At 41.1% G+C, this 23,644-nt stretch overlaps 2 protein-coding genes across 9 annotated transcripts in view; one reads left to right on the plus strand and one right to left on the minus strand.

Annotated features, from left to right (window-relative positions):
* Positions 1 to 14,226, plus strand: part of SNORC (secondary ossification center associated regulator of chondrocyte maturation) — a 72,647-nt gene extending 58,421 nt beyond the window's left edge. The window contains exons 2-3 of one of the 2 annotated variants that reach the window (XM_073625716.1): positions 4,881 to 5,051; positions 7,848 to 14,226. In XM_073625716.1, the coding sequence (XP_073481817.1) occupies positions 4,881 to 5,051; positions 7,848 to 7,957 (281 nt within the window). In that variant the 3' untranslated portion in view covers positions 7,958 to 14,226. Of the gene's footprint in view, positions 1 to 4,877; positions 5,052 to 7,847 lie in introns of both variants that reach the window. The other variant, XM_073625715.1, reaches the window with a different exon arrangement.
* The window catches only part of NGEF (neuronal guanine nucleotide exchange factor), a 246,581-nt gene continuing 232,524 nt past the window's right edge, over positions 9,588 to 23,644 (minus strand). For 4 of the 7 annotated variants that reach the window (XM_073625707.1, XM_073625708.1, XM_073625709.1 and 1 more), the window contains 4 exons: positions 21,559 to 21,714; positions 19,955 to 20,034; positions 16,651 to 16,755; positions 9,588 to 9,859 (listed from right to left, as the gene is read on the minus strand). In XM_073625707.1, coding sequence (XP_073481808.1) covers positions 9,675 to 9,859; positions 16,651 to 16,755; positions 19,955 to 20,034; positions 21,559 to 21,714 — 526 coding nt within the window. In that variant the 3' untranslated portion in view covers positions 9,588 to 9,674. The remainder of the gene's footprint in view (positions 9,860 to 16,650; positions 16,756 to 19,954; positions 20,035 to 21,558; positions 21,715 to 23,644) is intronic. The other 3 variants (XM_073625711.1, XM_073625712.1, XM_073625713.1) reach the window with 2 other exon arrangements.

Raw genomic sequence — 23,644 nt, forward strand, 5'->3', positions numbered from 1 at the left:
GGGATATGATTTTATGATGATGTTTGTTCACTAAGGTTCTCTAACAAACCTCTGAGGGCTTCACAGAACAGCTGAATTTATGCTGAGTTTAAATTACAAACAGGTGGACTCTATTTACTAATTGGGTGACTTTTGAAGGCAATTGGTTCCACTAGAGTTTAGTTGGGGATATCGGAGTAAAGGGGACTTAATACAAATGCACGCCACACTTTTCAGATATTTATTTCTAAAACATTTTGAAAACCATTTATAATTTTCCTTCCACTTCACAATTATGTGCCACTTTGTGTTGGTCTATCACATAAAATCCCAATAAAATATATTTACGTTTTTGGTTGTAACATGACAAAATGTGGAAAATTTCAAGGGGGTATGAATACTTTTTAATGCACTGTATATCCAATATTTCAGTAATGAAAACTGTATCATTAGCAGTAATCAGTATTCATTCACGAAGAATCATTCTTACCAGACCAATCTGTTAACTTTCTATGAAGAAATGAGCTGCCATATAAAGGAAGGCCTGTAGATGTGGTGTATCTGGATTTTGCAAAGGCATTCATTACAGTTCTCCACAAACGTTTGCTGTACAAACGAAGGTCTTTTGGCAGGGACCATAGGGTGAGTACCTGGACTGAAAACTGGCTACAGGGGCGAGTCCAAAAAGGTGGTGATAAATGGCGAGAACTCAGAATGGTCTGGTGTGGAAAGTGGGGTCCCCCAAGGATCTGTCCTGAGACCAGTCCTGTTTAATTTATTCATAAACGATCTGGAGGATGGGATAAACAGCTCAATCTCAGTATGGAGACAATACAAAGCTAAGCAGGGCAATAACTTCTACGCAGGATGTGGAAACCTTGCAAGACGACCTAAGCAAATTATTGGGGTGGGCAACTACATGGCAAATGAGGTTTAATGCTGATAAATGTAAGTTAATGCATTTGGGTGCCAACAATATGAATGCTAGTTACTCGCTAGGGGGAGAACCTCTAGTGGATTCTAGGATGGAAAAGGACCTGGGGGTCCTAGTAGATGACAGGCTCAGTAATGGCATGCAATGACAACAGAATATTGGCATGGATCAAAAGGGGAATTCACTCCAGGGATAAAACGATAATTCTTGCACTCTACAAGACTCTGGTCCAGCTGCACCTGGAGTATGTCGTCCAGTTCTGGGCACCAGTCCTCAGGAGGGATGAGCTGGAACTGGAGAGTCCAGAGAAGAGCAACAAAGCTAATAAAGGAACTGGAGGACCGCAGCTATGGGGAAAGGCTACAGGTATTGAACTTATTCTCTCTGGAGAGGAAACGCTTGATGTGGTTTATTCACTTACCAAGTTTTAAGTATAACAAAGGCAAAACTTTCTTTTTTTGGTTTAGATGAGAACACCTGTTAAGTTTATATTGCGATATTTGCTGTTAGGCAGATTCACCTTCTCCATTTGTCCATTTGACTGTTATCACCAAGAGTGAAAGTAAAAGAAAATCCCAAATTTTGTGTTGTCACGGTAACAGGAATAGAGGGGAAATCTTCCAATGGGGACACTAGTTCTGATGTCCATAATGTATATATACAAGCCAGTGTTTACAGCTGCAGTACAGTTTGTATGCCTTAGGTGGCAATACAGAGCTAACAAAAAACAATAAAGAGGTTACCGAATTTATGTGACACTTGTACAGCACAGTCCCTGACAGCACAAGTGCTATAAATGGCATCTTTTGTTTTGCAGGCACTAATCGAACTCACCAAATGTATTAACCGCTTGTCGACCAGCCGCCGTCATTTCCAACATTCCCATTGGACAGAATTCAATCTATCGACTTCTGTCGAACAGGGATGGCCACAAATGGATCTAAATTCAGCTGAACCAGCTGATTTTCAATTCAAAAATAGCCACCTTAACGCTAACTTTTTTTCTGAACATGTTCTCTTTCTGTGAAAAAATATAAAAAGAGGCTAATAGGAGCCCAGTTATTGGCACAAAAACGGGTTCATTATTTTCAGAAAAGTTTCTGTAATTCTAAGGATCAATTTAAAGCCAATTGCAGTCTTCAAAATCAATTTTTTTAAATATTAATCTAAAAAAAAATCTTTAAAATACATGACAGCTCTACTACGGCTATAAGTATTGGACATGTTACTATTTTTCTAGGTAAATATATTTCTAAAGGTGCTATTGACATTAAATTTTCACCACATGTCAGTAACAACCCCAACCCATACAATCCATAGATACAAAGAAACCAAAACAGATAAGTTCAGAAATTAAGTTATGTATAATAAAATGGAATGACACTGGGAAAAAGTATTGAACGCATGGAAAGCCAAGACACCAGCTGAAAGCTATCAGTAATTAGAAAGCAATCATGCCCGTTGTCAGTGCAAATTAATATCAGCTCGTTCAGTCTCAACTGGTGGCCTATAAAAAGGTGTCTCATTAGTAAGGTGTCGCACAAGAAACATCTAATGATGGGTAAAAGCAAAGCGCACTCTCAAGACCTTTGCAACCTTATTGTTGCAAAATATACTGATGGCATTGGTTACAGAAGGATTTCTAAACTTCTGAATGTTGTGGCCATAATCCAGAAGTGGAAAGAACATAATTTCACCATATACCGGCCACGACCAGGTGCTCCTCGCAAGATTTCTGACGGATGAGTGAAAAAAATTATCATGAGAGTTGTCCAAGAGCCAAGGACCACTTGTGGAGAGCTTTAGAAAGACCTATACTTAGCAGGTACAATTGTTTCAAAGAAAACAATATACAACAAAACAAATGGACCAGCGCTCAATGGGTTAGGGAGTAAAAACAGTCTCACAGCAGACGATTGAACATAAATAGTCTTAGTTTATTCACTGATGCATATAAACGAACAATCCTGATGTCAGACAGGAGGAGATTTAAGGTAGGTAAAAAAGAAGTCTACAGTTTCACAGAAGATCCATGGAGCAACAAGGAGCTGATGGCATTGGGGTTTACAAAAGACCTCCTGCAGCATGGGGTGCGCCAATACCCCTGCTTCACTGCGGCCGAATGTGGAACACTCTCGCCAGCGTGTGGAGGAGAGAGCAAAGATGATTGACAGCGGGAAGGTGAAGACCCGAACTGCAAGCTGCACATGGCTGGGATGCCAAGTCTGCTGGCGTGCTGACAGGTGGAAGGGAGAAAGCTGCGATGCTGCAGTATGGATGACGCTATACGTTCCCAGCATGTGAAGCCCAATGGATGTGAAACCCAGCTGCATGGGAGTGTCCCAAAATGGTGTAGACTTCAGGGAGATGGAAAACATGGGCTGGATTGGCTGATGTAGATGTCATTCAGTGGTGCTGGTCGTTGAAGCACCTCATGGACCTAAGAAGGACTTTGTAAAAGCGCAGATGCATGAAACGTGTTGTCAAGGCAATCACCACAGCCAACAGGTCACTTAGGTCCATGAGGTGCTTCAACGACCACCAGAGGAATAGGCCAAAATCACACCTGAGCAATGCATCCGATTGGTTTCTCCACACAGGAGGCACCTTGAAGCTGTCATTACCAACAAAGGATTTTGTACGAAATATTATATAAATTTCAGTTAACGTGTTCAATACTTTTTCCCAGTGTCATTCCATTTTATTACACATAACTTTATTTCTGAACTTATTTATTTTGGTTTCTTTGTATGTATGGATTGCATGGGTTGTTACTGACATGTGGTAAATATTTTGTGTTAATAGCACCTTTAGAAATATATTTACCTAGAAAAATGGTGACGTGTTTAATACTTATTTTACATGCTGTATATACAATTTACAATCATGTTTACTAGGCTCTGCTTGCAAGGCACATTTGTAAAGCACATCACTGTGTTTTATAAATGTGCTGTGTTGGTTTTTTTAAGTGCTATGTAGCTATATGTCTGCTTTTAAATGAGCCAATTAGCCCAGTGTCCATTATCCATGACTGGGAGCAATGGCTGTTGTGTGCCTCAAGATTTCCCCAAACCTGGGTGCTGTACCATATGGGTGCTTTATGAAATGATCAATGGTAGCAAAATATGTGGAAAACTGTACAGGCAAAGGCCACCTATTTGCCTCTGTCCCTTTCCAGGCACAAGATTACTGTATTGAATCATAAATTCAGCCTGAGTGGTATGGAAATACTGACTTTTTAAATGAATAAAAACCCAGCACATGTTATCTTATATGTGAGGCTTTGTAAGTCTATGGAGAGAAGTCTTGCACTGCATAGTGGGAGGTGCTGGTTTCTCCATGTTATACCAGGGATCTGTTCAGTGTCAGGCAACCTGCTTTGGGTAACTTCTGGATGCATTGCAGGAGTGAGTATTCAAGTAAGTGCTACTAGAATATTTTGAAGAAGGGGCCAAGAAGTGGCCATGCTTACGATCTAATTTTAGTTCATGCTCAGTTTATTACTAAATATTCTGGCGGCACTCGCGCTTTGTCTTAATATTCTTTCCACTACAAACCCAGTTGCTGTTTTATGTACCCAAATCTGCACTATTTTGACTAAAATCAAACAAGAAAAAAAGCTAAGATCCCTAAATGTGATAAATAACTGCCAAGTGCTAATTAACATATAAATATTTATATATATATAAATATTTATATATATATATATATATATATATATATATATATATATATATATATATATATATATATATATATATATTTATGACCTATTTTTATTAATTGATGCATGTGTGTAACTTTTAAACTGCACATATAAACCATACTTTTACAGATGTGTTTCTAAACTTGAGGTGAGATTGTTGTAGATGAATATGTGGTTTTGGGTACATAATTATTGATGTATTGCACATATCTATTTCCCGGTTTGTGTCATGATCCTGTTATGTTTGATTTGGTACAGTAGGCTTTCCCCAAGCAGCAGCACCCACAGTGTGGCAGGAGCCTCCAGAGCTTCCTTCAGGAGCAGAACCCATTGAGACCACGCCATCTGTGCCCTTCTCCGATGTTACTGGGGTTCCCCCCGATGCCTCAGAGTCAGACTCCACATTTGAGGATCCTCTAGAAAACAGTGATGGTATGTGACATCTTTACATTTTTATACAATGTGTCTAATGAACAATTGCCTGTCTGAAGGAAGAACTGTCCACATTGTCCATAACATCCAGAGAGATCCCCTCCACTCCAATACTACTCAGCAGGAATGAATGCTGATGGTATGGACTAGAAGAACAGTTCTTCTCTCACACACATACAGGGTCATTTTTGGATTTGTTTCTACTTTTTACTCAAGCTGTTTTGCTAATGGAAGAACTTTTACACCAGTAAATAGGGTGTACTCCAAGTTAAAGAACCACTAAACCGAAGATTAAAAAAAAAAAAAAAAAAACTTTATATAAATAACTGAAAACAACATTTAAAAACACTAAAAGTACCAACAGCTATACAAAACATAATGTACTGTAGCTGACGCATCTGAAACTTTGTATCAGGAAAAAGAGGTCTGCCAGTGGAGTTCCAAAATGTCAGAAGATTTTGTTTAAATATTTATGGCACAAAATCAGTAATGGTAGCAGAACATCTTAACCTGTTTCGCACGGTAGTGCCTAATTGTAAGGCTCATGGCTGAGCAGTATGATATGAAGTGTGTTAAGGTATATGCCATAGCTCCCAACTGTCCCTGATTTCGAGGGACGGCCCCTGATTTGGAACAAAGTCCCTTTGTCCCTCTTTCATCCTCATTTGTCCCTCATTTTGGTCTGATCTATATAGTTCTATATAAAATGCACTATTTATCTTTCAAAAAGTGTTTCCCAGTACTAATCCTTTCACCCATTTTCTAAATTGCTGCATTTGTAAATTTCAAAAGCCAGTATAAAGGAATAGTAGTGGTAAAAAAAAAAAAAAAAAGCACTTGTGGGTTTAACAATTTTTTTTTTATATAATTCTCCTTTAAGGGGGGCATGGCAAGGGGGTCTGTCCTACGCCTACATACTTTCGCTAATAGGTATCCCTTGTTCTGATCTCAAAAAGTTGGGAGGTATGCGTTCTGCTACCGTTGCTTATTTTGTGCCTCTAATGCTCCCTTTGCCCTTTTTGATACACTGTAATCCTAACTGGGAAAAGCCATAGTCTGTGGGGGCTTTTTGGATCTGGACATTAGGCTGGGTTCCCTGGCAGTAGAAACATTCATTCACTTATATGTGAAACATTGCTCATTAGCCTATTGCTCTTTATGAGATACATTCATAAGCAAAAAGAGGAGGTAAAGTGTAAAAGATGTCTACGGGTTGATTATTAAATTATTAAAGTGGAACTTTAGTCAGAAAATTAAGTCCCTCTAGATTCAGGCTGGCCCCTTTTGCAGGTATAGCTACTATATTTAAAACATTAAAAACAAGTGCCTCTACTGTTTAAAATCCACTAATCTCACCCTGTTCTGCACATGCTCAGTTCTCTATTTTTCAGCACTGTGCCTAAAATCAGAACCACTAGAGGCAGATCTGCTGACAGCCTACATATTTACTGCTGCTCTGAGTATCAGCAAAATGGCAACCTTCAGCAAGAAGAAACGGGTACAATGCCAGAGGCAATTTGCAGCACACACTAGTTTTGGTAGCATAATTTTTAATGTGGAATGTATGTTTTTCTGCTTTAAGTACTTTCTGCTATAATAATCTTCTGAACCATACTGTATATTAGCCTATGAATGACAGTAAAGTGTTCTATCACATGTCCACTGTGATTGGGAAATCCTTTCCAGCAGGGACAGAGACAGGAATAAAAACCCAACAGAAGTTATAACCTCTCCACACTGTATTTTTAAAAAAAAAAATAATAATTTGGCTGGTGCTATGTTTTTAAAACTATTTTACATAAACCAGTTCATGAAAATCTAATCTAACCTGTATTCAGTAGTCCTTTTTTAACCTGGTCAGACTGCACAGCAGTACAGGAACCTCGGACTTAGGAACCCATATACACTAGATGTGGGTTGAGCGTGGCTCACTTTAAGTGAAAGTGGGGGCATGAGATTTGCTTTATGATGGTGTCACAGTGCTCTTGATTTGTAGTTTTCAAACTTTGCTGGTCCCCGTACTCACCCTTCACTTATTACTTGACTGGCACTGAGACCTAGAGAATGCTTCCCCCGTTTTCTCTTAGTACCATTTGGACTCGAAGTGAAGGGGGTGTTTCCTGTCTGACCCCAGTTACATATTATGAACCACAAGAGAGTTCAAATGATCTCACAGGCTTTTCTTCATATATTTATTTATCTATCTTTTTAACTTGGGTGGTAGTTGAATGGAAGCCCAAAAGGTTTCTTGTATAGGGACCCTTTTGATGACCACACTGACCAGTGGTAAGAGTGCATTCCTAGATATTTGCGTATCCTAAATGACATATCATAATGTAATGCTTTTGCTCTTGTACTTGTAGAAAGTAGTTCTATGCAATGTGACTCTGACACATATCCCTGGGAGTCAGGTGTCCAATGTACCAGCTTTCTGTCACCCACTGCAACTGATGAAACAGCATCAACATTGACTAAATGCTGCAAGCACTAATTTCTAACTGGACACAGTGTAGTCAACCTTTTAGTAAGCACTCATGTGTACCGAGCAGTACAGTAACCCCTTTTGCCTTCAGTGTTGATGGATATAAGTAATGTGTGCCACATTTCCCCTTGTATAAGAGACAGAAATGCAGAGATATCCAGGTAAACTTGATTATATTAAGATCAATGATATCTGAGTCTCTCCTCCAGTTCTATAACAAAACTGAACATACAAATAAAACCAATTATTTATATACAAAATATGACATGATAATCAGACACAAACGTTGCATGTTTTTGTGATCCCTTCTGCAGGTTCCCTGGGTCCTGGAGCTGTCGCTGCCATTGTTCTGGCCGCCCTCCTTGGCGCCTCTGTTCTCATCGCCCTGATTGTCATCACCCTCCGAAAATTCTCTGCTGCATAAAAGAAAATCCAATCGCATCCACTCTTCATGGGCAAGCTGCAACTGTGAGATACGTTACCAGAAAATAGGCCCATTCATCCCCACAAAGTGGCTTGATACTGTATTGCAAGAATTTGTGTGCTGGCTTCACTAAATCCAAATATTGTAAACGTGGGCCTTGTAGAAAACCAAGTGACCCTCTCTGCACCAGAAGAAAATAAAATACCTGTCTGTAAAGTCTCCATTATGATGATGTAAGATATACATCATGCTGTAAATGTATTTAAAAAGTATTAAATAGAATATGAAAATAGAAGTATGCTAATATTGTTTTGAAAATGATTGAGGTGACAGCTGCCGTTGCTAAAGCACCTGGAGGGAAAAAGAAGGGGGCAGATCTGTCACTGAGAAAGATGTGCAATGAGAGATCTGCCACTCCTTGTACACCATGATCTCCCTGAATGTACTGGAAGCTTGCTTTTCTTCATTAGATGGATTCATTGCACAAAGATAAGCTAAGAGCCACAATCTCTGTGGTGACGAGTGCCTCTCACACTCTGAACCCCTGTATAGTCTGACAAGCAGTAGCTAATTCTGTTGCATTTCTGTTTTTTTGGACGGTTGTAGCAACACTTAGCCTTAAACTACATGGGCGATTTGCTGCCTGCAACACCAATCAACTACAGCTTGTCATTAACTAATTAAGTACTAGACCTTCATAGCATGAACTACAAGAATATATGAATCTCGGTTCCACTAGATGCGTTCTTTGGCCTGAGCTACAAGACAGTGCTTTTTTTCTTCCATTTTCAGTAAATTATACAGTATAAGATTATGGCATCTACCATATCCCACCTTTATCTCCTAATAGGCCCACACTGCATTCCAGCAGTACCACCTCTTTCTTTAAGTGGCCAGTGCTGTAAATGTGCCTTTGATGTTCTTGAATGTAACCTTTTTAGCAACACAACATCTGAATCTGAACCTGGAAGCTGCCATTCCATAACACACAAACTACATACTAGTTTCAAGGCAGTGAAGACTGACAAAAGCCAGATTGGTTTAGGCCTTCCAAAATAAATAGGTATATGAAGGAGAGATGGTTATTGGGATTAACCAAGGGGGTCTGCTGAAAGAGTAAATGTGCATCTATATAGCAAGCTTTGTAGTATTTTAGCTCATACCGTCTTCCAAATCTCCTCTCGTCAAGGACATGAAATGGTCAAATGATATAAACATACCTGTATTCTTAACATATTTTAACACATTGCTATTGTTTCAAATATATCATGTAGCTGCACCTCCTCCTTGAAAAACTGAGATCTTTTCTCTGGGCCAATAAAGTCCTTAGCACAGCCCAGATGATTCTATATTTAAAAAACAAAAATAGAATTTACTTTTAGCACCTTAGACAGGCTTAGTAGGGCTTCATATGTCAGCTCCTTCTGTGTGCAGCGAGTTGTAATCCATTCCTAATTTCTTACGCTATGTATAAACCCTTATATAACCTTCCTGTGTATATATATTTGTGTGTAGGATTTTTTTTGCCTGTCGGCTTGTGCTGTGCTCAGAAGGCTGATGAAATGCCATGTCAGTTCTTGTAAGAACACCAGCAACACAAGTTTGTAGATAATATACATATATTTATATAGAATATTTGCATCGCGTCACAGACACACCGCTCTTCTTCCCAGCCCAGCCCCCAATGCATGCTGGCCCCCCATTTCATTGCCAGGGGTCACTGCCGCGTCCGGCTTCCCATCTTCCGCCGGTCTTTGTTCTGGCTGCCATCATCAGATTTGTGCACCCGTAAACATTCCTTCAGGTTCTGTGTCCTGATGTCTTTGTTCATGATTTCCTCTGCCACCGAGCTGGGGAACCAGCCCCTTTCTTGGTCATGCAAGCGTTCTCCATAAACCCAACCTGTTGGAAAGCAAAGAAGGACAAGTCAAACAATGTATTGGTGCTTCAATACAGTTAAATGTGGTAAATACCGTATTATTGCTTCTTTCTTTGGCGCAAACTTTATATTCAGAGAAAAGGAGTGTTTTAACAATAACAGCATCTAAGTAACAAAAGAGACTTTGAGTAACGTCATTAGAACAGTGGTCTCCAAACTGCAGCCCGAGGGCCAGATGTGACCCTTTGCTTGTCTTTATCCAGCTCTTGAGGCATGATTCCTGCCACTGACACCGATGGGACATAATTCCTCCCACTGATGCAACAAAGGGACATAATTTCTCCCACTGACACCAACGATGAGGCACTATTCTTTCCACTGACACCAACGATGGGGTACTATTCCTTCCCCTGACACAAACAATGAGGCACTGTTCCTTCCACTGACGCCAATGATGGGGCACTGTTCCTTCCACTGACGCCAATGATGGGGCACTATTCCTTCCACTGACGCCAACGATGGGGCACTATTCCTTCCACTGACGCCAACGATGGGGCACTATTCCTCCCACTGACGCCAACGATGGGGCACTATTCCTCCCACTGACACCAACGATGGGGCACTATTCCTCCCACTGACACCAACGATGGGACAGTATTCCGACCACTGACACCAACGATGGGGCACTATTCCTCCCACTGACACCAATGATGGGGCGCTATTCCTCCCACTGACACCAACAATGGAACATTGTTTACTCCCACTGGCACAGTCTGACCCCCCAAAAGCCTGAAGAACAATAAATTGGCCCTTTGTTAAGAAAGTTTGGAGACCTCTGCACTAGATGATGGTCATACATGTGTGTAATCTGAACACTTTGGCCTCTTTCACACGACTGTTCCAATCAGGTCTGCCTGTCAGTTTTTCAGGTGGACCTGATCGGACCATCCAGAAGGATATAAACAGACTCTGCTGTCCATTTATATCCGCCTACCTCCAAACTGATAAAAACAGTTTGGATCCGCTCACCTCTGTGTAGGTGGATTGGACCAAGAGGTAATTGGGCAGACTCAGTCATCTGCCCGCTCTGCTCAGCAGGGGATCCTCTGCTGATCGGAGCGGAGTCTGCCCCATGTGAAAAGGGCCTAACTAACATGGCAAAAGGATGCATACAGTATCTGAGCACCCAACAGTCATTCAAGACATTGGTGATATTTTATTAGCTTAGGACATCCAGCCAGGCCAATATATTTGACCTGAACTTTTTCACCGGTAGTTCCTGTAGTGGTCTTAAAGAGAATCTGTCAGGATGGAAATCTATAAGCTGCAAGCCTTTCAGGAGTCCCAATACCTGATACTGTACACCATTGTTCCTGGCTACAGACTCATTAACTGAACTCCAGGCAGATATAAAACACAAATTAATGCAGTTCTGTAAACATTTATACATTCTTTTATGTATTTTTTATTTTTTTAATGCAATATTGGTCTCTTCCCTTGTACAGTGCTGAGACTGGGAGAGGGAGGAGAGCCATTAGTAGCCAGTCAGGTTGCATGCAAATGTGGTGATTAGAGTAAGCAGTAAAGCTGGCTATACACCAATTTTTCTTTTTTTTCATTCTGAGAAATCCTACAACCATGCTGCACAGTGCAGGTGGACAAATCTGCCACTATTGTATTCTAACCGCTGGCACCAGTGGCTGCCAGAACACCTGAACATTGGATGCAACCGCTGTTCAGCTGACAATTCTATATCCAGTGTCTTTGATTTTTCAATCCAAGGATGTCGGGTGGAAGGGTGACGAAATGTGATGTGCCTCAGGAGGTTGCAGGCTAGGCAGGAGTGGGGTGAATTTCCACTCTTCTTGCCTAGGCAAACTGAGCAAAAGTGGAAGCTTGTACCTTCCTGGAATTGGTACCAGCTCCCAGAAAGAAAAAAAAGTAGTTCACTATACTTAGAGGGGAGAGGAAGGTGATAGGAGAAGAAAAACGGAACTTCCCTTGTTAAGAGAAGTTCCATTTTTTAGATGACCTCATCATTCCACTGCTGCAATTTCACTGTCCAGCCAGCAGTCTGGGGGTGCAGAGTTGACACCGCTGTATTCTTTAACTGTAACAGTAAAAAGGGCCGTCATCTGCCTGCTAGTGCTGTGCAGAGCCACTGTCTATCCAGTCCAATCTCATGAGTGGATGGACAGAAATCCAAATCCAAACAGCTCCAATCTATGTATATTATCTGAGCATTTAGCATTTGCCTGGAGTTCAGTTAAAGAAGGGTATACATGAAAGTGAAAGTCAGCAGTGGCAGTTCTCTTATTGCTATCCTGACAGGTTCTCTTTAAGAGGTCTACTCAGGCGGTGATACTCTGCAGTGTATACTGAGAAAGCATCCTATAAGTTAGGGCTCATTTAAACTTTCTTTGTCTCTGAAGTGCGATCTGTGTACAGATCGATCTTCTGTGAGCTGTTGACAGGTGGGTAGGAAGTGTTGTATCGCCTCCTCACTGCCTGTTTTAACCCCCTGAATATCAGCCAACTGTACCACAACTGCGTGCGTGGTTGCAGCGCTTTGCCATTCACTTGAATGGGTCGCACACAGCGAGTGGTAGCGCCCACCAACTGCAACAGGGGGTATAATTTCTGCTGGGTCCACGGCTTCTGCAGCAAAGGGGGGAAGCAGTTGAGGGGTGGTAAACCCCCCAACCCCAAATCTGCAATCACTAATGTAAATGAGCCTTTCTGCGCAGCTGTCTTGATCTCAAAGCACCCTTCAGCTCCAGTCTGGGAGTGAGGAATACTATTATGAATGGCACTGGCCTGAAAAAGGTGGTGATCACTGTTGCTGGCTTGTTATTGACAGTGAAGATGCCACTGGAGCCATCATGCTTATATTTACTTCATTACTATCCCTTCTGGTATGCAGATGCTTGCTCCAGGTCCTTGTCTAGCAGTGTAATGAAGGAAGGGTGAGGGTGACAACCCCAGGGCACGCACCTTTCCAAATCTATGTTGACAGATTTCTATTCAGATCTGTGTTTAGCACTCCCTAATTGCAGCATGTTATTTTTAGTGTTTTGAGTAAGGTGTGGTACACATTGACTGTTAAACCATTTATCATAGTGAGAAGGGTCAGCAAAGTCCAATGCACCCAATCCTACTCCAAAAATGACTAATCTGTCTGGACTGAGAGCGTGTTAATAAGAAAAAAAGCCATTCAAAGCTTGTGAAATACAAGACAATACTTTAATGTGCTGGGCCAAAAGGAGTCTAGCATTGAGCAAAACATCTTTTTCAGGAACCGTGTAGAGAATAGAACCAGCATGTAGCCTGAGTATGGAAATGGCAGCTTCTGGGACAGGTATTTTGCTTTGTGACATACTGTATACTGCTATCAGTAACTGGTATACTGTATATACTGCTATCAGTATCTGGTAGGTAGGTGTAATATTGGCCAAAGAATTCCAGGCGTAATCATCTAAAGTAGGGCACACACATTTTGACCCAGTCTAACGGTTCCTTTTGCTCATATGCATAGCTCCCGACTGTCCCTGATTTGGAGCAATGTCCCTCTGTCCCACTTTCCTCCTCATTTGTCCCCAATTTTGGTCTGATCTATATAGATGTATATAATATGCACCATTTATCTTTCAAAAAGTGTTTCCCAGTGCTAAACCTTTCATCCAATTGCTAAATTTCTGCATTTGTAAATGTCAAAAAACAATATAAAGCAATAGTAGTGGTAAAAAAAAGCACTAGACCGTTTGTGCGGTATTTACCAAAAAGCGCTGTCAGTGGTGTTACCCGTTGACAGCTGAACCCAAATAAAAGAATTGTGGACAATAAAAAAATTGGGGGAAAGAATTCAGGGAAAAAAATGGCGTACCAGGCCCTTCAGGTCTGGGTTGGATCGTCAGTGGGACCCCATGCTAAAATTGTTTTTAAAAATGGCATGCAGCCTGGCAGGTCAGGAAAGGGGGGGACAGGCGCCACCCCCCCCCCCCCCCCCAATGTACCATACCAGGCCACATGCCCACAACATGGGGGGGGGATGCTTTGGAGCAGGGGGGTCTGCCACGCCCATTCAGAAATGTGTTTATTCCACCTCAGAAAGGAGTAATTTTTGTTCTACTATATTCAAACATGAATCGGCAGTATAAAAAGAAGAATGTTGTGTACAGCATGATGTTTCCAGCATACAGGACTGGTGCTGTTGGGTTGGGATGGTGGATGCAGGGAATGCTGGGATTCTCTGTATTCTCATCCAGTCTTCTGTTTTCCCAGGTTTCCCAGGGCCCCATTATAAAGTACTCTGTAATGGTCTTACTCACAAACAGGCTTATGTGAAACTGGTTCATGTACAGAGAAATAAACTACTTTCTAAAAACGAAAATGTTTTCTGCAGTTTGTTCCAGTATTTATTTGTTTGTGTAATGTATCTTGTAGTAGGTGTATCTAGTACCAGGCGCTCAGCAATCCAAGCTCTGGGTATTTAATGTCTCTTGTACTGCATGCAATACCCTTACCCTCCTAAACTGAAGGGAAGCCAGTGGCTGCAATCAGTGCTGCCGGTGCCATTCCTATGAGCATATATCAATCTACCTAAAGCTGACACGCAGTCAAACTATACAGTTGGGAGCTTGCTCTATCTGTCAAAGAGCTTGCGATTTTGTCCAGACTCTTGTGTGATTCAGGCACCCCTTCCAGAAAACACAGCTAGTTCCTTAACTTTCACAGCAGTAACACATATTCAGCTTGCATATTAGACAGTAAGGCTAGGTTTCCACTAGTGCGTCCCCAAAGTCGCGCGATTTTGCCGCGATTTTTTACCGCGATTTTACCGCGACTTTTTACCGCGATTTGAAGCAATGCCTGTATCTATGGACCTCAAGTCGCATCAAAGTGGGACCAAAGTAGTGCAGGGACTACTTTGAAGTCGCTGCGACTTGAAGTCGCACAGATATGAACGGTACTCATTGGAAATCATGGGAAACAATTTGTCATGCGACTTTTCAGTCCCAAGTCGCATGAAAAGTCGCACTAGTGGAAACAGAGCCTAAAACAGCATGGCACTGATCCATCATCAGATGGATATATGTAATAGTTAGCAATACTTTTTTTTTTTTTTTAATGTTTTGTTCAGCTTTAACAGCTCATGTGGCACATTTACCCATTGGTATCTAGGACACACTTGGGACCATCAAGAGAACATGAATTGTACACCCCATTCTGACACCCATGACTACGTCAAAGATTGTCTAGGCCAGTATTACCATTTATAAGGCTCCTCTAGCTCAGATGGGCAATTGAATTGGACTCTGCTATTATCGTCACAGGTTCTACTGGTGTATAAAAGACAGTGTCTGCATGGAGACTGCCTATTGCTGATGCCCACCTTCTTAAAATACCAGTTTCCTGACTGATATGATGATCAAATGGCTACACTATCTGAATCTTTGTTTTGCGTACATGCTTTCTGCAGGTCTGCAAAACAAAGTATTGAAGTCAGATACAAAGGTCAGCTATAGCAGCCTACCTATCTCTCTGGGTACAGGTTTCCTTTAAGTCAATTAGGTGAATAAGATCCCTGATTCCTTTCACATTTCCTGGAGATAGTACATTAGAACATGTGTAAAGAGATAATGGCGTTATTTTTATCATGGAATGTACCAAAAAAGTGACTTGTCAATGTCTCCTGAAATGCTGTGACTTCTATAATAAAGACAGAACCTTTCACCAATCAATACAAGAAAAGAAGAATGATCAAATCCAAAACAACAAGCAAGGATGACCAAAGACAATTGTGGCCTTCAGCCATCCACTGGGATCTGTTCATGCATGAAAACATTGAAAGGGAGAACTGCTTCTGCTTTATGTACCTAGGGTAAGGTGGAGGCTAGCAGCAACATATAGTTCATGTATTAAGATACTCTCACATATTGAGCCCAAAACAACATTCTAATATGCACTTACAAAAATATAAAGGTGCAATCTTATATGTGACATTTCAACATGAATACAATGAGTTTACCATTGGATCTGTGTCATTATTTGTCTTCCAACAGGTCCACTTAGACCTGCCAAAATGCCATTTGCTTCTTGTGCAGTGCAACTTCAGACCACAAGAGGGGGAGATTTACCATCAAACCTCATTACTAAAAATAAAATTGGCTTGGACTGTCTGTATGACCTTTCTATAAATGTTCCCAAATACACACATTTATTGGATTCAGAAGAGCAAACTAGCCACCACACTGAATGCTATTCCATCCACAGGTGACCCTCTCCTCCACCCTTAACGTGCAGCTTAGTTAATTGTAACCTACAAAGAACAGTATACAACTGAATGAAAAAAAAAAAGAAATGCACGCTATATACAGCACAACAGTCCCAACTGGAGTTCCCCTTCAACATCCTGTTGATTTCAATGTGTTGCAAAAGCAGCCCTTGCCAAATAGAAATGAATTCGATGCTACTTAGTGATTATAAATCTATGTAGTCCCAAGCACGACATTTCAGCTATGCACAGAGCTATTGAAATGTGAGCAGAATAAATTAAATCTGCTTGGGTGTTTCATAGTGAAATGACAAAAATGCATATTTGGAATCGGTCCATTTCCATATCCAAATAATAGCTGTGCAGATGAAATCTGTCACTGTGTCATAAATAGTTATTCCCTGTCATTTGCTCTGAAAGAATTTCATCCTGTTACTGTGACACACATATTCTGCTCCTGGAATCTGTCAGCCCCTTATTAAGGAGCTCAGTCTGCAAGCATCCCTGGGGACCCCAGCCTGTCTCCAGCAAGATACATACCATCATCTGTCCTGTCCTGGACGTTGAGCAGGTCTGCCAGGTCCAGAGACAGCTCGTCTGGCTCCTGGGCAATGTATGGGTGGACGCATTGCACCTGCGGGCAGTCTGAAAAGTGAGCAGACATAAGATATAGTGAGATCTTCCTGTAGGAAGTGAGGCAAACACACAACACATAAATAAATTACACATATGAATATAAGGTATTTGTCAGAAGTGAACCTATTGACTGGGTAGCTCGTAACAAGAGGGGGCCACCACATCAGTATAGTGTCAGCACCACTGAAAAGCCAGGAAACGAGGATGAAGACGTTTGCCAGCTTCCATTGCTGGCCTCCTAAAAATGTGGGCTACCCAGCTGTCTCTGCTCTCTTAATACTTCTGACCCAAGCAAGCATTGGGAGAAGACAGAACTCTTTAAAATGCTGAAACCACTGGACCACCATGGAAGTCAGTAGGGCAAGTGCCATTTCACGATTAAAGGTGTCCAGTGATATATGGCCATAAGCACATTTTTCAAAGGTATAGACTTTTCTTTAGGTCACTCTGGTGATATAGTTTTCAGTCTGGGTGGCATGTGTTACACACCCAAATTAAAACTTCACTATGGGAATTGGGTGTCAGGAGCTGGCTGTCAAGTTGATCGACAGTGATAGCTGTAGTGTGATTTAAAATGCACAACATAAAGTTATTTATGGTAGTCCACACAATGGTGAGGATAGCCATGTTGATCCATTAGCTGGTTGACCTGGACTAAAGAGAAGCTGGCCGTAGAACTTAAATAACTGCCCTAAAGGGCCTTTGAAAAGCTAGGTGCACCTCAAAAAGGGATTCGCTGCACAAACAGGTATGACAGCAAATTGTGTCTGTCCACACATCTAGGGGTGCAATGTCTACAGGCATTTCAGTATCACCTCAACCACAGGTCACTGAGCTTTAGAAGAACAAGTTTATCCAAGTATACCACCATAAATGGTTCCCTACACATTTCCAATAAATATCTACAAATATTGGGGTTGATCTACTAAAACTAGAGAGGACAAATTCAGGTGCAGTTCTGCATAGAAACCAATCAGCTTCCAGTTTTTTTTTTTTTGTCAAAGCTTAGTTGAACAAGCTGAAGTTAGAAGCAGATTGGCTACCGTGCACAGCTGCACCAGATTTTGCACTCTCCAGCTTTAGTAAATCAACCCCATTGTTTATTAGATATTTAATTTAGTATGCTGTATAATGTATTCTACTTGTCTTGTTTCACAATTTTGATTTTAGAGTTTTTAGATTTTAGTTTCTTATTTCTTTAGGATCTTTGTTTTCCCGAAGCAGAGGCTTATTAACAACAGAGCCAGTGATGGGTGCAAAAGATAAAATGTGAATTTGTTTACTAGCTAACATAAAGAACTCATTAAAATATAATGTCAGTTTTGTGGTATTCTCTATTGATGTGGCATAAAAGCGTTTATAACAATAGTTTATTTTCTCTTTATGATGCCCTATTTTTTTCATTCAAATGTAAGCTAAAAATAGCTGTGCCTTCTCTCTTCCAGAAACTGTGGCATTTGAAGAACCAAAATTCATAATTTTTTTTAAATTAAAAATATGCTTGAATTCTTTTATAGTCTAGCACATATCCATAAGGGTCAGATAAAGTATCCATGGGGCCCAGTGGTGGCTCGGGCACTGTGGGCGCACGGACGCCGCCCTCCCCTTTCAGGACGCCAGACACATGGATTCCTATGGCGGGGCGGGAGAGGGTGGTAATTTTTGAAGCACCTGATTAGAGCCAGAGGCTCTAATAGGCTTCAAAATAGGGTGGGCTCGGAGCGCAGAGAGTGCGCCCTGATCCCACCCAATTGTGTGACGATAGCGAATAAATTTTCTCTATTTTCACACTAACTTCTCCCCCCGCCAATCAGGAGGCTGGGCATCAGATCTGTTTGCTGATTGGCCAAAGTGCCAGGCCTCCTTATTGGAGGCCTGGCGCTTAGGAAGAGGAGCGGACTCAGCAGAAGAGACGCTGGAGCGGAGGTCGCCGCCCCTCTGGTGCACTCACTGCACTGAGAGGAGCTGCTGCCTAGTGGTAAGTGCCAGGGGGGGCTGTGGCGATGTGGCCAGAGCCACGAGTGGGAGGTTGGTGGGCACAGTGGCTGCATATGATGGGTACAATGGCTGCATATGAGGGGGCACAAGTGGCTGCATTTGATGGGCCCAACTGGCTGCATATGATGGGCACAGTTGGCTGCATTTTATGGGCACAAGTGCCTGCATATGATGGGCACAAGTGGCTGCGTTCTATGGGCACAAATGGCTGCTATTAATGGGCACAGCGAGGCTGCAATTGATGGGGGGGGTTCAGTATTTTTCAGTTTGTTTGTGCCCCCCCCAAAACTTTTGAGCACCAGCCGCCACTGATGGGGCCTCTAGCTACTCAAATAAGATCTTGTAACTTGACGCCCCTTTGTAGAGGCACAGTAGTTGCTGTTAAACATTGATACTTTTCTATGCTAGAAAAGCTATTGCACTCCACTGGAAGAAGCAAGTTCATCCTTCTATCTCTTTTTGGAAAACTTTGGTAAGTTTCATTTTATAAGGATACCTATGTGAATAGGGGTTGTCCTACAAAATACGACAAAGTATGGTCTAAGTGGTTGGCTGACCCCACCATGGCTACATCATGATTCCTTATTTGATTGCCACAGATATATTTCCCTTGAGTTTTTCATACCCCAAACAAGACGAGCCTTTGGAGAGCTTGTTCTCGCTTACTATTGCAGTTATTTTGATCTGTACACGCCTGTTTGAAATAGCACTTTTCTTAAACCACACCTTGTTAATCCATGTGCCATCCATGCAAGAAATAATTACTCATGTGTTAATGTTGCTCTGGCACCCCTGCGTGGGTGGCACACATTTTTTTTTGTGAAAACCTCACTAAATATATTAAAAAAAAAAAAAAAAAAAAAAAACATTGTTTGTAGGTAAAGACCAGGAATTTGGTTCTCTAGAGGAGGGTCTGTAATGATTAAGTTAACCACTGAACAGGCAGCTTGAAAAAAATATGAAGATGAAAGACTGGGCATGAGCAAGAGAGAGCTACAGCTAAAAACACCTTGTAGTAACAATGCAGGTTACTGTGAAATCTTGAAGAAGGAAGGCACTGGCTGTGTGCCAACCGCCCTCAAGGGCAATAGGTGAAAGCATGCACAAAGCAACAGTAATAGCAACCTATGATGAACCAATGTACTTATCTGCACTGGGCCCTCTGCATGAGAAAAAAAAGCAACAAAGAAAAGATGGTATTATTACTTACCAAAAACTCGAGTAGTAACAGAAACAAATTTTGTTCTTCGGTTTGGAACTAATGATGTCATCCATCGTTTCATTTCACTCCTGAAAAATACATCCATTTTACATTTTGTGCATGGAATATGGACCTTCATTCTGACCCTACTAGTGCAACATCAAAATCTATTTCACACAACTGTAAACAATGGTTTCACTCACCGAACGTTGTTACTGAAATTGAGGGTAAGTACACATAGAACTTGTACAACTCCAATGGCAGACTACTCACATATGCATTAGAGAGATGGAAATACAATATAGTGTCTAATAGGCATTGATAGAAGTGTATTTTAGCCCTTATACTATACATATATACTTTGGAAGGAGGAGCACTGAAGGCAGGCCTGGTGTTCTCATGAAACATCTCATGAATCCTTATGCAATGCAAAAGAAGGAGGACATTAGCTATAGTAATCAGATATAAACTCTGCTACTCTAAGCGCCATTGATCTGATTTCTGTGCCCTTATTCTTCATTTTTTGTTTACAATGCTCAAAAATTCTGGTAGGATCACAATTCCACTAGTAACTAGAAGCAAATAGTAATTATGTATGGTAACCAGTTCCCGACCAGCCGCCACAGTTATACTGCGGCATGTTGGCTCCCCTGGGTGAACCGACGTAGCTGTACGTCGATTTGCCTTTTTACCTCTAGGGGACGCCTGCAGCGTGACGCCGATGCGCGTGCCATCGGGCACCCGCAATCGCTCCACACAGAGACAGAACGGAGATCTGTCAATGTAAATAAACAGACAGATCTCCATGCTGTCAGGGGTGAGGAGAGTGATCTGTTGTTCATATTAAGTATGAACAACGATCGGTCTCCTCACCCAGGCAGTCCTATCCCCCCCACAGTTAGAATCACTCCCTAGGTAACACAGTTAACCCCTTGATTGTCCCCTAGTTTTAACCCCTTCCCTGCCAGTGACATTTACATAGTAATCAGTGCATATTTACAGTACTGATCGCTGTATAAATACCAATGGTCCCAAAAATGTGTCAAAAGTGTCCGATCTGTCTGCCATAATGTTGCAGTCCCGATAAAAATCGCAGATCACCGCCATTACTAGTAAAAAAAAAAAAAAATAATAATAAAAATGCTTTCCCCTATTTTGTAAATGATATAACGTTTGCGCAAACCAATCAATATACGCCTATTGCGATTTTTATTACCAAAAATATGTAGAAGAATACATATCGGCCTAAACTGAGGAAAACAATTGCTTTTTTAAAAACAATTGGGGATATTTATTATAGCAAAAAGTACAAAATATTGTGTTTTTTTCAAAATTGTCTGTCTTTTTTTGTTTATAGCTTATTTATAGTTTATTTTTATAAAATAAAAAATGCAGAGATGATCAAATAAATTAAAAGAAAGCTCTATTTGTGGGAAAAAAAGGACGTCAATTTTGTATGGCTACAACGTCGCACGACCGTGCAATTGTCAGTTAAAGAGACGCAGTGCCATATCGCAAAAAATGGCCTGGTCATTGAGCAGCCAAATCTTCTGGGGCTGAAGTGAACTATAGTAAGTAGTGCAGGTAGGTCTTTCTTCAAGGGCTGTACTCACTGGGATGAAGCCTTTAGCATATATGTAAACTCTCTCTCATGCGCATTCTCCAGCAGTCTCAGGATAAACACATTGGCGAGGGTCTGGCCCTGGTCTTCCAACTCTTCTACACGCAGGAGGCCACGTGCTGCAACGTCAAACACCTGGTACCGATCCCTGATGATAAATGAGATGAGGTTACAAATTCTATAGCAGCTTATGTTTTACTGAAGAATATAACGGACTTATCAGGGAGCTGATAACAGCTGTTTGTAAAACTAGGAAGCAATGTAAAATATGGTACTATAGAGACATCTGGCATGACTCTAAATTATAGCTGAGCTCCAGGCAAGTGGCTAAACACACCAGAAAAATGCATACAAAACTTCCAAAGGATCTGTAATTCTTTGCAGCCAGTTTTGTGATCCAAGAACCCCTTACATAAAGTATAGCCAGATCCTTGACTTTCAGACCTCCAGCAGCAGCGCAATTGGATCAAAACCTATCTCAGCTTGGCGATTGGACAATTAATTAGCAGCAGCACACCAGTAAGGTTACCCTTCTGCTCAGTATGCTCTCTTCTCACGTCAGAATATTCTCCTCTTTTGTACAGTGGATTGCAGGAGGCTGAATATAGATAAATTAAAGGATAATGTTCACCTTTTGTAACATGTTACATGTTACACCCATGTTCAGGATGTAATATGTTACAAATGCACCGGGCCCCGCACCCCTCCCCCTTGTTTTGACAGCGAACAGGGGATCTTCTCCCCCCTTTTGCTGTCACAATCTAAAAAAAAAAAAAAAAATGCGGCTCCGCCTGGCCACATCACTCATTCACAGTTTTTTGGGAATAGGAAAACTACAAGTACCGACATCCTTTGCGGCTGTCAAGCTTGTAGTTCTCAATGAACTACCAGGGGGCTGTTGAGTGCTCTAGGTAGTTCATTGATGCTTCCTGTCACAGCGTAACTCCCTGGCCGTATCAGAGGTACGAGCAGACAGCTACATAGACAGTCTGCAGGACTGTGACATTACACCCACAATCTGTTGATCGTTTGTGCAATACTTTACAGGTCCCTAACAAAAAAATAATAAATACATATAGGCATGCTTCCTGAAGACGTGAAACCACGAAATTCATTGAGACTGCGCGCTCTTTTGCATTGACATCACTTCTGGTACGCCTGGCTCCAGTCTCTGGAGTGTTGGAATGCACACCGAGAGTCGGAGGAACGGCATCTTTTCCTTGCTATTGAGCTGTACATGACAGTGCTAGCCTATAGCACCATCAAACGTAAGCGCATTATATACTTTTTCGTTAAACATGCACAGGCTATATTGCGCTATGTTATATACTCTGTTTTTTTTTTTAGCGTTTTTCTGCAGAGGAATTGAAAGATCCAGCAGATGACAATTAAGCTACTGATCATCTCTCTCTTATGTTGCCCATCTTTCTATGAATATTGAATCCCATGCAATTTTCTATCCAGCTATTTTGCTATTTGGTGAGTTTTTTTCTTCTCACACGAGTGTTGGTGGAGCATGGAAACGTAAAGATGACCTATTTCACATTATTGAACACTCTTCTTTGGATATATGGACTTTTTCCTTTTCTTTGAATTTTTATTATATAATGATTTATGATATGATGAATTAGCGCTGTCCTTTTATGTTTAATTTGTTTTGTACATTTTTTTTTACCTGCAAAAAAATGTGCATTTATTTGTCTATTTTTTGTAAAGGTGAACTTTAAGGCAGCTATATTATTTTTTATATATTTGTTTATAAGTATAAATAAAGGTAAACATTTTTTAGATTTGGATAGAATGATGAGGAGACACAGCCACTATGGGTATTTATCACTAGCTATGTCCCTGGATGACATTTCTCACCATTGTCACTAGGAATGAAGGTGAGGGTAATTGAAAATAATGAGAACCATTAATAGAGCAGGAATAGAGGCAAATCTTCCAATTGGATAGTAAATAAATAAATGTAGCGCTGTGTGTAAAATTATAAATATAAAGTGCAAATCTCCAAAATAAATAAATCCTACATATAAATGAATAGTCCATAAAATGAAAAAATGAAGAAATAAAACATG

The sequence above is a fragment of the Aquarana catesbeiana genome, linkage group LG04, assembly GCF_042186555.1.
Source record: "Aquarana catesbeiana isolate 2022-GZ linkage group LG04, ASM4218655v1, whole genome shotgun sequence".
NCBI classification, from domain to species: Eukaryota; Metazoa; Chordata; class Amphibia; order Anura; family Ranidae; genus Aquarana; species Aquarana catesbeiana.